This window comes from Eumetopias jubatus, unplaced genomic scaffold, assembly GCF_037043125.1.
Source record: "Eumetopias jubatus isolate StellerSeaLion01/CBP00866 unplaced genomic scaffold, mEumJub1_p1.0 scaffold_80, whole genome shotgun sequence".
Taxonomy (NCBI): Eukaryota; Metazoa; Chordata; class Mammalia; order Carnivora; family Otariidae; genus Eumetopias; species Eumetopias jubatus.
The window spans coordinates 623,094-636,528 of NW_028274886.1; the positions used below are offsets into that span (position 1 = coordinate 623,094).

Below are 13,435 nucleotides of genomic sequence, written 5' to 3' on the forward strand. Positions count from 1 at the left end.
GGTGTTTTGGCAAAAGAATCGAAATCTTTCAACTATGTCTATCTTCTGATTTCTAACACCATCTATAAAACGTCAAAACTGTTAACGTTCATATTCACTAACAAATACCAGGCTGGTTACTGAAGTTATAATTTGTCAAGGACTAGGCAGCATACTGTTGAACAGTTAAAAAGTACGTACAGTATCATCCAGCCATGCAGGTGCGTGGTGGAAGGAAGGGTGGAGAAGGGGCACCGCCAGGAATAATTGTTACCCAAATGTGAATGGCAGCCAACGCTAACAAGTAAAATTATGACTGGTTCCCATCTTTTTTATGATGTATAGATTATTTTCAATGATATTACTATTATAAGCAGGAAAAAATTAATCTCCATTTCTTTTTTGCAAGAATGAGTCCAAAGACAAAGGACTGGTTAGCTTGAAACACAGCAGAAGTGAGGCAGGAGGATGGCCAGCACACAAGTGTGCTCCGGGTCCCATATCCTCCTGGCAGGGATGTCCCTACAACAACCAAGTCCACAAGAAACAAAGACCCAGTAATTTGCTGTTTGAAATTATTATGCTCGATGAGCCACCTTTTAATTATAATTTGAAATGTCACATAGATTGGTTAGTCCACAGACATTGGTATTTCTCATTAATCAAAAGCTTCTATAAGCTATGTTGTTGTACCTGGTATAAGACTTGCCCTTCCACCAAAAACACTGGGGAAATGGACACACTATGGGAAACAGCTGTTTTCAGACATGGACACAGTGCTTCTGAGAGCATCACAGGCCCGTGACGCCTGGGAGAAGACAACACAGATAGCAGCCTGTGGGAAGCCAGCTTCTTGCAGAAGTGGATTTCCCATACCACAGGATGAGGGGGAAGCCAAGCCCCAAATGGCAGTCTTTCTACATTTAGGGACAGAGATCAGAGCTCTGGGGCGCAGGACTCTGAAAGGGAAACAAAGGGGAAGGGACTGCAGGCTACCGCACCGCGCTCACAAGTCTGTCTACTGATGCCGCCACACACCTGGGTGGGAAACATGAGGTCTGGCCGGGAAGAGTGCTACCAGAGAGCCCTACCCTGAACCAACCTCAGAGATGACACAGAATGGGGGACAGGTCAGGCCCCACTGGCCAGTTACAGGCACCTTTGAACGACCAAGAATTTCCAAGGCTGTGCCACAAAGATCAAGCCCTTGTACTAGGATTAGACCAGCATCACTAATAAAGGGGACTCGAGGCCCACCCCAATCAAGTGTAAGCACAAGCCTTGAAAAGATCAAGTTTATTCACAAGCTGCTAAACTAAGAAAATAAAATCAATGGTTTTGAAAAAAGAAAAAATATGGAACACTTAGAATATCCAGCATCCAATAAAATAATTACCAGACATGCAAAGAAGCAGGAAATTGTGACCTGTAACAGGAGAATAACTAAAAACTTAAAAACTGGGAACCTAGGGGGCGCCGTCAGTTAAGCATCTGACTCTGGGTTTCAGCTCAGGTTGTGATCTCAGGGTCTTGAGATTGAGTTGCATGTTGGGCTCTGTGCGCGCAGCAGGGAGTCCGCTTGAGATTTTCTCTCTTCCTCTCCCTCTGCCCCTCCCCCTGCTCATGCATGCACACTCTCTCTCAAATAAATAAATCTTAAAAAAAAACAAAACTAGAACCATACCAAGAAAGAACAGAGACAATGGAATTAACAGATGAAGAATAAGTATTATAAAATGCTGAAAGATTTAAATGAAACGATGAACACATCAAGAAGGAAAGAAAGGTATCTAAACAGTAATGAAAATGAGAGAACCACATGGCACTTCCGATATTAAAAATACAATATTTGGAATAAAAAATTTGCTGGATGATCTTAATAGAAGACTAGATACTTCAGAAGATAAAAATCAATGAATTAAAAAAGAGAGCAACAGAAACTACCAAATCGAGTCACAGAAAGTAAAGAGCAAGGGACCTCAATGACCTGTGGAAATGAGTGGTCTAACACACGTCGTTGATGTCTCAGATGGAGGGGGTTGGGCAGAAAGGCATGAAAAATAAAGGCTAAAAGTTTCTGAAATGGGGCGGGGAAAAAACCAAGAATCTCCAGATCCGAGAACCCCAACAAACCCTAAGCAAGACAAATGAAGACACATACACCAATTCCTGAAAGAAGACATCACAAAAAAAATCTTCAAAATGCCTACAGAAAGAGAGAGACAATAAAGAGGAGACAGCATATGCTGTAAGGCAAAGCAGAGACAAGAGAAACTGTCAAACAAAAACTTGAAAAATCTCTTCCAAAAATGAAGGTGAAAGAAAGACCTTTTTCAAGCAAAAACTTTCACAGTTAATCTAGCAGACTTCTCCTACAAGACATACTGAAAGAAGTTCTTTGATTTGAAGGAAAACTACATTGAAAGTTAGATCCACATTCAGGAAAGAGCACTCTGGAACTGTGTAAATGTACAGGAAAAGTGGAAAAGAGGGGTTTTTTTTGTTCCCTTCTTAACATGCTCGACAACTTTTTTTTAAGATTTATTGATTTATTTTTCGTGGGGGAGGGGCAGAGGGAGAGGAAGAGAGAATCTCAAGCAGACTCCACGATGAGCACAGAGCCCGACATGGGGCTCCATCTCACGACCCTGAGATCATGACCTGAGCTGAAATCAAGAGTCCGATGTTTAACTGACTGAGCCACCCAGCTGCTCCACATGTTTGACTGCTTTAAAGAAAAACGATATATATTCTATTGTGTGCCTTATAACATGTAGAAGTAAAACATACGACAAAATAACACCAAAGATGAGAAGAAGGATGTGGAAGTCTAGCTGTGCGAGTTTCTTAAATCATATACAAAATGGTGTAACACCCTTTGGAGAAAGAGAATACTGAGTTAGGAACACATATTAGAAACCACAGAACAACAACTGCAAAACACAACTAATGGTTACAGCCAGTAATAGTAGTTAAACAGAAATCTACAATAATACCTAAAGATGGAAAAAAGGAACGAAGAGATGAGGATAAGCAGAAAATAAATGGCAAGTAACCTCCTTTAACTCAGCCGTTACTGATACTTATGGTAAATGTACTCATGAAAATGCAACAGAGTAAGTGAGTCAGAGTAAGGAAGAAAGCGGTATCTACTTCTGTTACGCTAACAAGAAACCCACTTCATATATAGAAACAGACACAGTAAACATAGAAGCACGGAAAAAGATGCAAACACCAATCAAAAGAAAGCTGGAGTCACTATATGAACATCCAAGCAGATGTCACAATCAAGACTGCCACCACAAGGACTGAGCAGACTTCAGTTCACCAACAGGCTATGAGAATTCTGAATGTGCACGGACCCTAACGAGGTACACAGGACAACAACTGATAGAACCCAAAGGAGAAAGAGCGTATCTTAAAAGTCTTCTTTCATTAATTAAGAGAATAAATGGTAGAAAGCAAGTAAAAATACACATTTAAACAACAGTTGCCATCGACTTGACCTAATGAGCATCTACAGGCTACCCACAGAACAGCAGAACACACTCTGTAACAGGCTTGAGCACTGACCCACAGAAAGCATGTGCCGAGTCACAAGTCCCAACCTGTGACATGAGACATGACGTGGTCCACGAACAGAACAGAATTAAGTAACAGCGAAGTTACAGAGGGCATCAGGAAAATCCCCCGCCACATGGTAAGGAAGCAATGTTTTCAAGTAAAGGGAAGGTGAGAAGAAATCACAAAGGAATTAGAAAATATTTAACAAAAACATAATGAAAATACAGTGTATAAAATTTATGTGATACAGGTTAAGTCATGCTCAGGAGAGTTACAGCTCTAAGGGCTTATAACAGAAAAAAACAAGGTAAAAAAATCAAGAGTCTCACTTCTGCTTTAAGAAGTTAACAAAGAAAAGAAAAATAAAACACAAACTAACTTAGAATGAAGGAAAGGAAATAAAAGTCAGAGGACAGAAAATGAACAAACAATAAAGATTATCAAAGACACCAAAAACAGGGTCTTTGAAATGACTAAGTCAATTAACCGATGGTGAGACTGTCCAAGAAAAAAAAAAAAGAGAGAGATATAAATTACCACTATTGAAGACGCAAGAGGATATCCTACAAAAACTAAAAAACAAGAACATAACAAATTTTATACCATAAAATTTGGCAACTTACATGAAATAAACTCTTTGAAAAACACAAATTTCCAATGAACAAAAAATCCGATTAACTCTACTATCTACTTCAGAAATTCAATTCTCAATTAAACACCTTCCCACAAAGTTAACTTGTAACTCAGATAGTTTCAAAGGGAGTAAGTTCAATAGAAAAAAAAATTAATAAATAACACCAATCTTACACCAACTACTTCAACAAATACAGGAGGCAAAAAGACTTCCCAACTCATTTTATGAGGCCAGCACACCCCTAGGTAATAAACCAAATGCATTACAATGAAAACAAAACAGACAAATACAAACAAAAGCAACAAAATCAATATTCCTCGTGAAAATAGGCATAAAAGTCCTTCCCAAAATATTAGCAAATCAAATACTGTAATATATGAAGGGAACACTTTGCATGAACAAATGTGATTTGGTTTACCCCAGGAATATGAAGTTGATACAATCAGTCACTCCATACAGATCATCCTATTAACAGATGACAAAGAAAAATCATACAATCATGTCAATAAACAGAAAAACTTCTGAAAAATCCAATCCCCATTTATGATAAAGCCTCTCAGCAAACTAGGAATAGAAAGAATTTCCTCAATCTGATATGGGTAATGTAAAAAGAACCTACAGCTACCATCACACATGATGTTAAAAGGTTACGTGTTCCCCGAGATTGAAAGAAGACCAGGATGAATGGTTTCACCCCTTCTGTTCACCAGTGCATTAGAGATCACAGCCGGTGTGATATTGCAAGCAGAAGAAAGAGAAGGCTGTCTACTACGCACACTTGCATGAAAGAGCAATACTGTCTTCTTTGCACATGATATAGTCGTGTAGAGAGAGCATTCGAGGGAATTACACAAAAGCCACTAAAAAGACATGAATAGACATTTCACCAAGGAGGATACACAGATGGTCAACAAGCACAAGAAACAATGTTCAGGGGATGCCTGGGCAGCTCAGTCAGTGAAGCATGCGACTCTTGGTTTCGGCTCAGGTCATGATCTCGGGTTGTGGGACTGAGCCCCGTGTCGGGCTCTGCACTCAGCATGTAGTCTGCTTCGGATTCTCTCTCCCTCTCCCACCTGCTTGCTCTCTCTCAAATAAATAAAAATCTTAAAAAAAAACAAAACAGAACAAAAAAACTGTTCAGCCTTGCTAGCCATTACAGAAACACAAACTCAAATGAGGTATCACCATGCACTTACCGAGATAACTAAAATTAAAAAATGACACCACCAAATATTAGCAAGGCTGTGGAGAAACTCAGGCACTCATGCATTGTTGGTGGGAGTGTTTCATGGTATAGCGACTCTGAAAAGCACTTTGGCAGTTTCTGCTTCTGCATGCACACTCTGCCACACATCCCTCACTTGTGACTTAATGACTTACTAGCTTCCCACTTGTTCCTGTCCACTGTGAAGTGGACAAAGGTCAGCTGCTTAGTGAGAAAGAGTCAATGTCAACCTCAACTATTACCTTCATCAGCTGGTCCAATAGAATCTGCTTTCCCTCATTCACAATCAATCAATAAGTTGTACTAACCCACATCATATAAATTATACATAATATCCTACAGAATTTAAACAAACCGTCCCAGAACACTGAGAAGTAAGACTGAAAACAAATCATCTGAGTGGTGGGCCACCTTGCATTGACTCAGAAATTGATCTAGAACGGCAGTTTGGACAATTTTCAAAACCAACTTCTGATCTGAGGAATGATGGGAGACCATAGATGTACAGGAGATACAAAATTATTTCTGTGTCTAAGAAAGGAACAATTAAAAACAGGACATACTTTGCATATATCTGGTGTATTTTTTTTAAAGATTTTATTTATTTATTCATAAGAGACAGAGAGAGAGAGAGAGAGAGAGAGAGAGAGAGAGAGGCAGAGGGAGAAGCAGGCTCCCAAGGAGCAGGGAGCCCGATGCGGGACTCGATCCCAGGACCCCGGGATCATGACCTGAGCTGAAGGCAGACGCCCAACCATCTGAGCCACCCAGGCGCCCGCCTATATCTGGTTTTATCAACTCAATACGATACACCACATGAGCATATATGTAATTTTTTAATTGGCAAACACCAATACAAAAGTGGGCAAAAGAGAAGGGTAAACCAACAAATAAATACACATTTCTAATGAACATGTGGTGGAAAATTTCAACCATCCTGGAACAAAGAGGTACAAATGAAAACAATGAATGGTCTAAATTTTCTCTATCAGAGATTTTTTTCTTCAATAGTGATTTTAAGTGTTTTGAAGCACATTCACCAATAATCACATTCTGCTGGTTACAGGGGTTTGGGCACAACTCTTCTGAGATGACCTACCATGAGCTGAAATCACATGTGTTCCTTCACACACCCCCTGTTCTACTTTTCAGAATTTACATGAAAAAGGAAGACTTGCTATTTACATGCCTCCTCTTAATATTTATATATTTAAAAAAGCCAAAAACTAGGAGTTGCCTACTTGCTCCCACCCATGACAGAGGTGTCCAAGGTTAGCTGATGAGCCGAGAGGGGTCATTCTCCAGCTCAGGGGTTAGGAAACCAAGACCTGGGGTTCAAATCTGACAACCTGCACTCTCTTCTGCATCACCCTTGGGGTAAGAATGGTTGTTGTTGTTGTTGTTGTTTTTTTAATCTTTAAAGGGTCGGGGGGAAAAGGGAGCAGGAAAGGCAGGAGGTTAGGCTGTGACAGACATATTACATGACCCACATTGTTATGTGACGATGAATAAATGGACAAAAGAATCAGCCACCGCTCACTAGTGACCAGAAAATCTTTCAAGATATACACAAAACATATAAAGGAATAAATTTCAACCTAGCGACCACATAAAGCACAGACAACCAAAAACACCTAAAGAATCAAATATTTCCCAGTCTTATACATGTCAAACGTATATAATTTCCAAAAGGTCCAGTGTGCACAAGAATGAGGAAGGCCCCTGCTGTTCATGGTAAATTAAGTGTACACCATATGTAGTGCAAGTAGCTACTCCTATCCAAACCCAACCAATCCAAGGAAAGTGACCAAGTCTATAATACTACCCAAGTTCCCTTGCCTTTACCAACAAGTGCTCGAGGCAAAGGTCACTCGTAGACCATCTCAGGTTTTCTTTACTCTCCACTGCATATCAGCAGATCATGTAGGAAGAATGAAGCTCTTCTCATTCAAATACATACTAACGTCTAACACAAGCACCAAAAGGCCTCAACCGTGGCTTTGTTAAAAAAAAAGATGTGTGCCAGCTCAGCAGATTCTCAGCATTTGTGAGAGACTGTTGAAAATGCTGGAATCCATAAGTACTATTCTCTCTGATCCTATCTCTTGCCTATTGCCCAGGAACAAAGGGGCACTGGGCAAAGACCAGGCAAGGTGCCTGACGGTGTCCTCTCCCTTCTCTCTCGGTCACAAGACGCAGTAACATTCCCCTCCTCCTAACAGAAGAGGGTTCTCTACTGTCCCAACTAAAGCAGAGTGCACATGCCTGTCTCCAAAAGGAGGCTTAACTTCGTCTGAGTCCCACAGTCTGCCAAAGCTAATGGACACCAGCCTACCACAGAGTTAAGTCAGTCATCAAAAAGGGACTCAATTATGGACTCATTTAACCCTGCCAAAAGTTCTCAATCTTAAAGATTACTCAACTGCGAGGTTTAAAAACAAAAACCAGAAGGGAAAGGAAAGCGAGAGAAAACAAAAGAGGACGAAAGTGTCAGGCCGACAGAACGCCACACACCCATACCTAGAGCAGGTCATGTGCCCAGACACCAGAGAAATGATTCTGGCGTAGTTTTCAAGGGCCCTCTGTTAGTAATAAGAGGATCGTTTCTAGGAACCTGTGCATTCAAGAAGTCAGCTGGTATGTGCAGACGTGGATTTGCTGCCTGGGAACGAGCACCAAGTGAGATGGCGCTGTAATTCCAAGAACGCTCACCCCCAGGGCTGGCAGCCTCTGTGTGCAGCTCACCGCCACCTTCAGCTTCCAGTCAGTTTCACCATCAAGCCGGTCAGTTCGAATAAAACACGAACCTTGGAAGGAGACAAGAAGATCCCAGAGTTACAGGTGCGTGAAGACCACAAGTGTGCGGCACAGTGGGACACAGCAATGACACAAAAATCTTCAAAAGCCTTTATACATTTGATTCACAAACAAGTGTGCTGAGAAGATACAGGTCACTAACTAATCACTTACCTGCTATGTCGTGTCCTTGCCTATGGAGGCTTATTATTAATTAGGGCTTTATTTAAAAAAAATGGCTTGGATCATTTCTACCTTTAATTCATGTTTTAATAATAAAATAATAAGTAAATACACAAAAATATCCAAGAGTGTGCCATAAGTTCGCTAATAAACTATCTGACGTACCACCATAAAACATACGTTCAATAATAAAAGCACAGCTAAAATGCCAAAACCCAGGTAAGATCTATTGTCATACAACCCAATCAAATTTTAAACATGAAAAAATATTAAAGTAAACCTCCATTCACCCTCTGACCATACTATCACACCATTTCATAGAACAGAAAACACAAAGTGACATACATACAAAATGATCCTGTAACATTTATTTATTGTAACAAAAGGCTGGCAACAGATAATGTGAAAATCAATGAATAAAAGGGAGTACAAGCAGCCACATAAGAAAGATAGGCTCGAAGACTGGGCTCAGACCGGAGACAGGGAGCAAGCCAGGAGGGGAGGGAGGGGGCGAGGGAGGGAACAAGGGAAAGGGAGGGAGAAAGACCTCAATGTTTACTGTTCACGATCTGCAGGGTGTCCATCCCTCCGTGAGGAAAGCAGGGTGTAAATGCTGCTCACGGACTAGTACCTGCCACGGAAGAGCCAGGCGGGAGAGGGAGGGGATGTGCAGGTATGGACATGGGGACGACCTCTGCAGAGGGAGGATGGCAGGAAGGGGCTGTTTTATACTGCGCCCTCGGCAATCACACGTCTTACAGAACTAAAAAAGCAAATCACACCAAACTTTTAAAAAGCAATCCCTAAAAACAAGCATATGAAACAAAATCACATCACTTTCATCACCAAATGAATTCAAGTGACTTGATACAATAAACGAGGTACAAAAAGTCCAAGAGCATCTGCACATCCTAGTGACTTAGGACAAGTAACTTGTAAACAACCGCGAGACCCTGAGAAGACCCTGCGTGTGCCCTGTCCCCCCTCCTCCTAACACTATTGTCATTTGCACTTCCTGGCTCTGATCTGGAGTTTATCCCCCAAGTGTACATCCTCAGGACACTACAGTTGAGCCTTGTCCATTCTGGGTCTGTCTCCAACGTCCCTTTTTATCTACAGGCCCTCCCTGCCCTCCCTGGTTTGCATGTCACTGACTGAACACATAGGATGCAGGCAACCATCTCCCCTTCCCCTATGGGTCCTGTAACCCTGGTTCCTGCACCCAGAGCCCAGCTCACACTCCAAGGACCCTCAGCAATGCTGCCCAGCTGCCATCCAGAGGCACCACGTCCAGGCTCTGCTTTGATACCAACAGCCCTTTGTGCTCAGAGCCCACATCCACGACCACAGCACAGGCTGAAGAAAGTGGAAGGAAGTGTATCCTTCCTTTCCACCATTTAGCTAGAACACAATGTCAAAGGAGAGGCATCTGCTCTTTGGATTCAGTCTGGTCACCTGGTGAAACAGTTCCTGTAAGAAAGCACTGATTCCTTGTAATTTATCCACATTTTAAGACAATGAGTTGGCCCCCTGCCGTCCTCAAGAGAAGACCAATCAGGCGTGTATATGCACGTGTGCATACACGTGTGTGTGCTGCATGAGCTGCGGGAATTGAGAAGTTTCAGTGCAATGCCATTACTGTTATGACCGAGTCTCAGGTTGACCTACTGTTGGGGGGTGAGGATTTGAGTTCCAGAGTTACCACATTATAAAGGTTAAAATGTCCAGGGTTCAACAAAAATCAACAGGCGCACAAAGAAACAGGAGAGTATAGCCAATTTAAAGGGGAAAAAAAGGGGCGCCTGGGTGGTTCAGTCGGTTAAGCATCTGCTTTCACTAAGGTCATGATTCCAGGATCCTCAGATCAAGTCCCACATCGGGCTCCCTGCTCAGCGGGGAGTCTGCTTCTCCCTCTACCTCTCACCCCTGGTTATGATCTGTCTCAAGCTCTTTCTCTCTCTCAAATAAATAAAATCTTAAAAAAATAATAAAACAAAGGAACAAAAAAGATAAACAGATACTGTCCTTGAAGAAGACCTGATGTCAGATTCAATAGACAAAGACTAGTCTAAAAGATGCTCAAAGAACTGAAGAAAGATGTAAGTCAAGAAAACAAATTATGAACAAAATGAAATCAATAAAGAGAAAGAACACATAAAAAGAAAAAGAAATTCAAGAACTGACAAGTACAGTAATAGCAACGAAAAATTCCCAGGAGGGAGCAGAAGGGAGAAGGAAGAATCGGCAAACTTGAAAACAGGACAGAAATGGTCCAGGCTGAGGGACAGAGAGAAAAAGAACTAAAAAACCGTGAGCAGAGACAGAGGGGTCCGTGGGCTCCAGCGCCTGAATCAGCATACGTACTGTGGGAGTCCCAGCAGGACTGCGGATACGGGGGCAAGAGAATATCTGGGGAAATAATTACTGAAAACATCCCAGATGTGATGAGAGACACGCAGCCTAGCATCAAAGAAGCCCAAAGAGGGTCAAGTCAGAGGAAGTCAGAGAGACCCACTCGGAGACACATTATAATCAGACTTTCAAAAGACAAAGAACCCTGAAAACAGCAGGAGAGAAGAGACTCATCACATCCAAGGGATCCTCAGTAAGATTATCTGCAGATTTTTCATCAGAAACTTTGGATTTCAGAGAAAGTGCACCAATATGGTCAGAGCTGTAAGAGGAAAACCCAAGAATCCTATATCCAGCAAAACTGTGCTGCAAAGTGAGAGAGAAATCAAGTCATTGCCAGACAAACAAAAGCTGTGGCAGTTGGTGACCACCTGGACCTTTCCTGCAAAAGCCGCTCCCAGGAGTCCGACAGGCGCAAGGGAAGGACCGGGGACAGCAGCGGGAAGCCGTGCACGCAGTAAGGTCTCACGGAGGGCCTACACATGGCCAGTCCCACCAGCCAGCACCACTGCGGCCACAGTCTGTCCCTGCACTTTGTTTCCCTCATGATTTAAGAGACTAAGAAATTGAAAGAAAAAAGCAATCATTGCTCTAAAAGTTGGAATTACTGTAACTTTGGCTTTTAACTCCACACCTTGTTTTCTATGTAATTTAAAAGGCTAATGCACTTAAAATAATTATTAGTTTATGTTTTTTTGGATATCAGATCAGATAACATCTAAAGGTGTAATTCTGTGACATCTACAAGCAAAGGGGTGGGGATGGAGCTGTAAAGGAGCAGAGTTTTGTATGTTACTAAACTTCAGCTGGTACCAATTCCAATGAGAGAGAGCTACAACTTAGGCTGTTACATGGAGACGCCACGGTAACCACAGGGAAATGAGAAAGGAATTTAAACATTTCACTACAAAATATTACCTGAAACAGAAAATAATGCAGAAAATGAGGATGAAAAAGAGCTCTGAGGCACATGGAAAACAAACTGCACAACGAGACAAGTCTTTTCTTATCATTACTTGACCCTGTAAATGCATTAAACTCTCCAATCGGAAACAGAGATTGCCAGAATAAGTGACAACACATAATCCAGCCATATATGCTGTCCAGAAGAGACTCACTTGACATCCAAAGACACAAAGAGGTTGAAAGTGGAATGATGGCAAGAGATACTCCATGGGAAACAGTATGGAAATTCATCAAAAAATTGAACACAGAATTACCAAATGAGGCAGGCCATTCCACCTCTGGGTATAAACCGCTAAGAGCTGAAAGCAGGGTCTCAAAAAGATATGTGTATTCATATGTTCACAGCAGCATTATTCACAAGAGCCAAAACATGACAAAAACCCAGTGCCCATTGATGGATAAATGGATTAAAGAAAAAAAAAAACCAACTGTGGTCTGTATGTAGAACATGATATTATGGAGCCTTAAAAAGGAAGGAACTGTGCAATATACCACAGCACGGATGAACCTTGAGGACATTATGCTAAGGGAAAGGAGCCAGTCACAAAAAGACAAATACCGTACGATTCCACTTATGTGAGGTTCCTGGAGGAGTCACAGTCATAAAGACAGAAAGTAGATGGTGGGTGCCACTGGAGGAGAGGAGGGGAGAATGAGGAGATATTTTTAATGGTATAGAGTTTCTGCTCTACAAGATGAAAACAGTTACAGGGATAGATTAGAGGGGCAGCTGTACAATGATGTGAATGTATTTAATAACACACTACTAAACTACATATTTAAAAATGGTTAAGATGGGGCACCTGGGTGGCTCAGTTGGTTAAGCATCTGTCTTCAGCTCAGGTCATGATCTCAGGGTTCCGGAGTCAAGCCTCAAGTCAGGCTCCCTGCTCAGAGGGGACTCTGCTTCTCCCTCTGCCCTCCCCCTGCTCGTGCTTGCACTCATCTGCTCTCTCTCATGCACGCACACATTAATAAAAATCTTTTTAAAATATGGTTAAGATCGTGCACTACTGTGACTTATGAGAAATATGTATTTGGTCATTCAGATGATTCAGATGACCAAATATGTATTTCTCATAAGTACGTGGTCTTCATCCACAGCGCCTGGCTCTCTGCTCCCCAAACCCTCAACATTTCCCAAGTGTTGAGAGTGATCAAGGTGTCTTTTATTAATGAAGCTGACTTTTGGAACCCACGCACTCAAGCTGCCAGGAGGTCCAACCATGGGATCAGAGGGCTGGAACTTTCGGCCCCACGCCTGACTTCTGGGGAGGGGAAAGGGCCCGGAGGTTCAGTCAGCCAACGGCCAATGATTCAATCAATTGTGGCTATGCAAAGAAGCCTTCATAAAAACCCAAAAGGGCTGGGTTCGGAAGCTTCTGGATTGGTGAACTCCTGGAGACTGGGAAGAGTGGCTGTCAGGAGAGGGCATGGAAGCTCCACACCCGTTCCCCAGACCACTCCCTGTGCACCTCTTCATCTGGCTGTTGATTCTACCCTTTGTCATACCCTTTAACAAACAGGTCAACGTGTTTCCCTGAGTTCTGTGAGCCGCTGCAGCAAATTATGGAGGAGGTCACTGGAACCTCCAATCTGCAGCCAGTTGGTCAGAAGCACGAGTCACAGCCTGGGACTTCCGACGAGTGTCTGAGTTCGGCGGCAGGAGGCAG

General features: G+C 42.3%; 1 protein-coding gene across 1 annotated transcript in view; it reads right to left on the bottom strand.

Annotated features, from left to right (window-relative positions):
- Positions 1-8,968, bottom strand: part of LOC148161732 (putative phospholipid-transporting ATPase IIB) — a 106,302-nt gene extending 97,334 nt beyond the window's left edge. Inside the window, exons 1-2 of the mRNA XM_088020604.1 lie at positions 8,944-8,968; positions 8,020-8,162 (exon numbers count right to left, since the gene is read on the bottom strand). Of these exons, the coding sequence (XP_087876730.1) occupies positions 8,020-8,162; positions 8,944-8,968 (168 nt within the window). The remainder of the gene's footprint in view (positions 1-8,019; positions 8,163-8,943) is intronic.
- Positions 8,969-13,435: the final 4,467 nt, after the last annotated feature.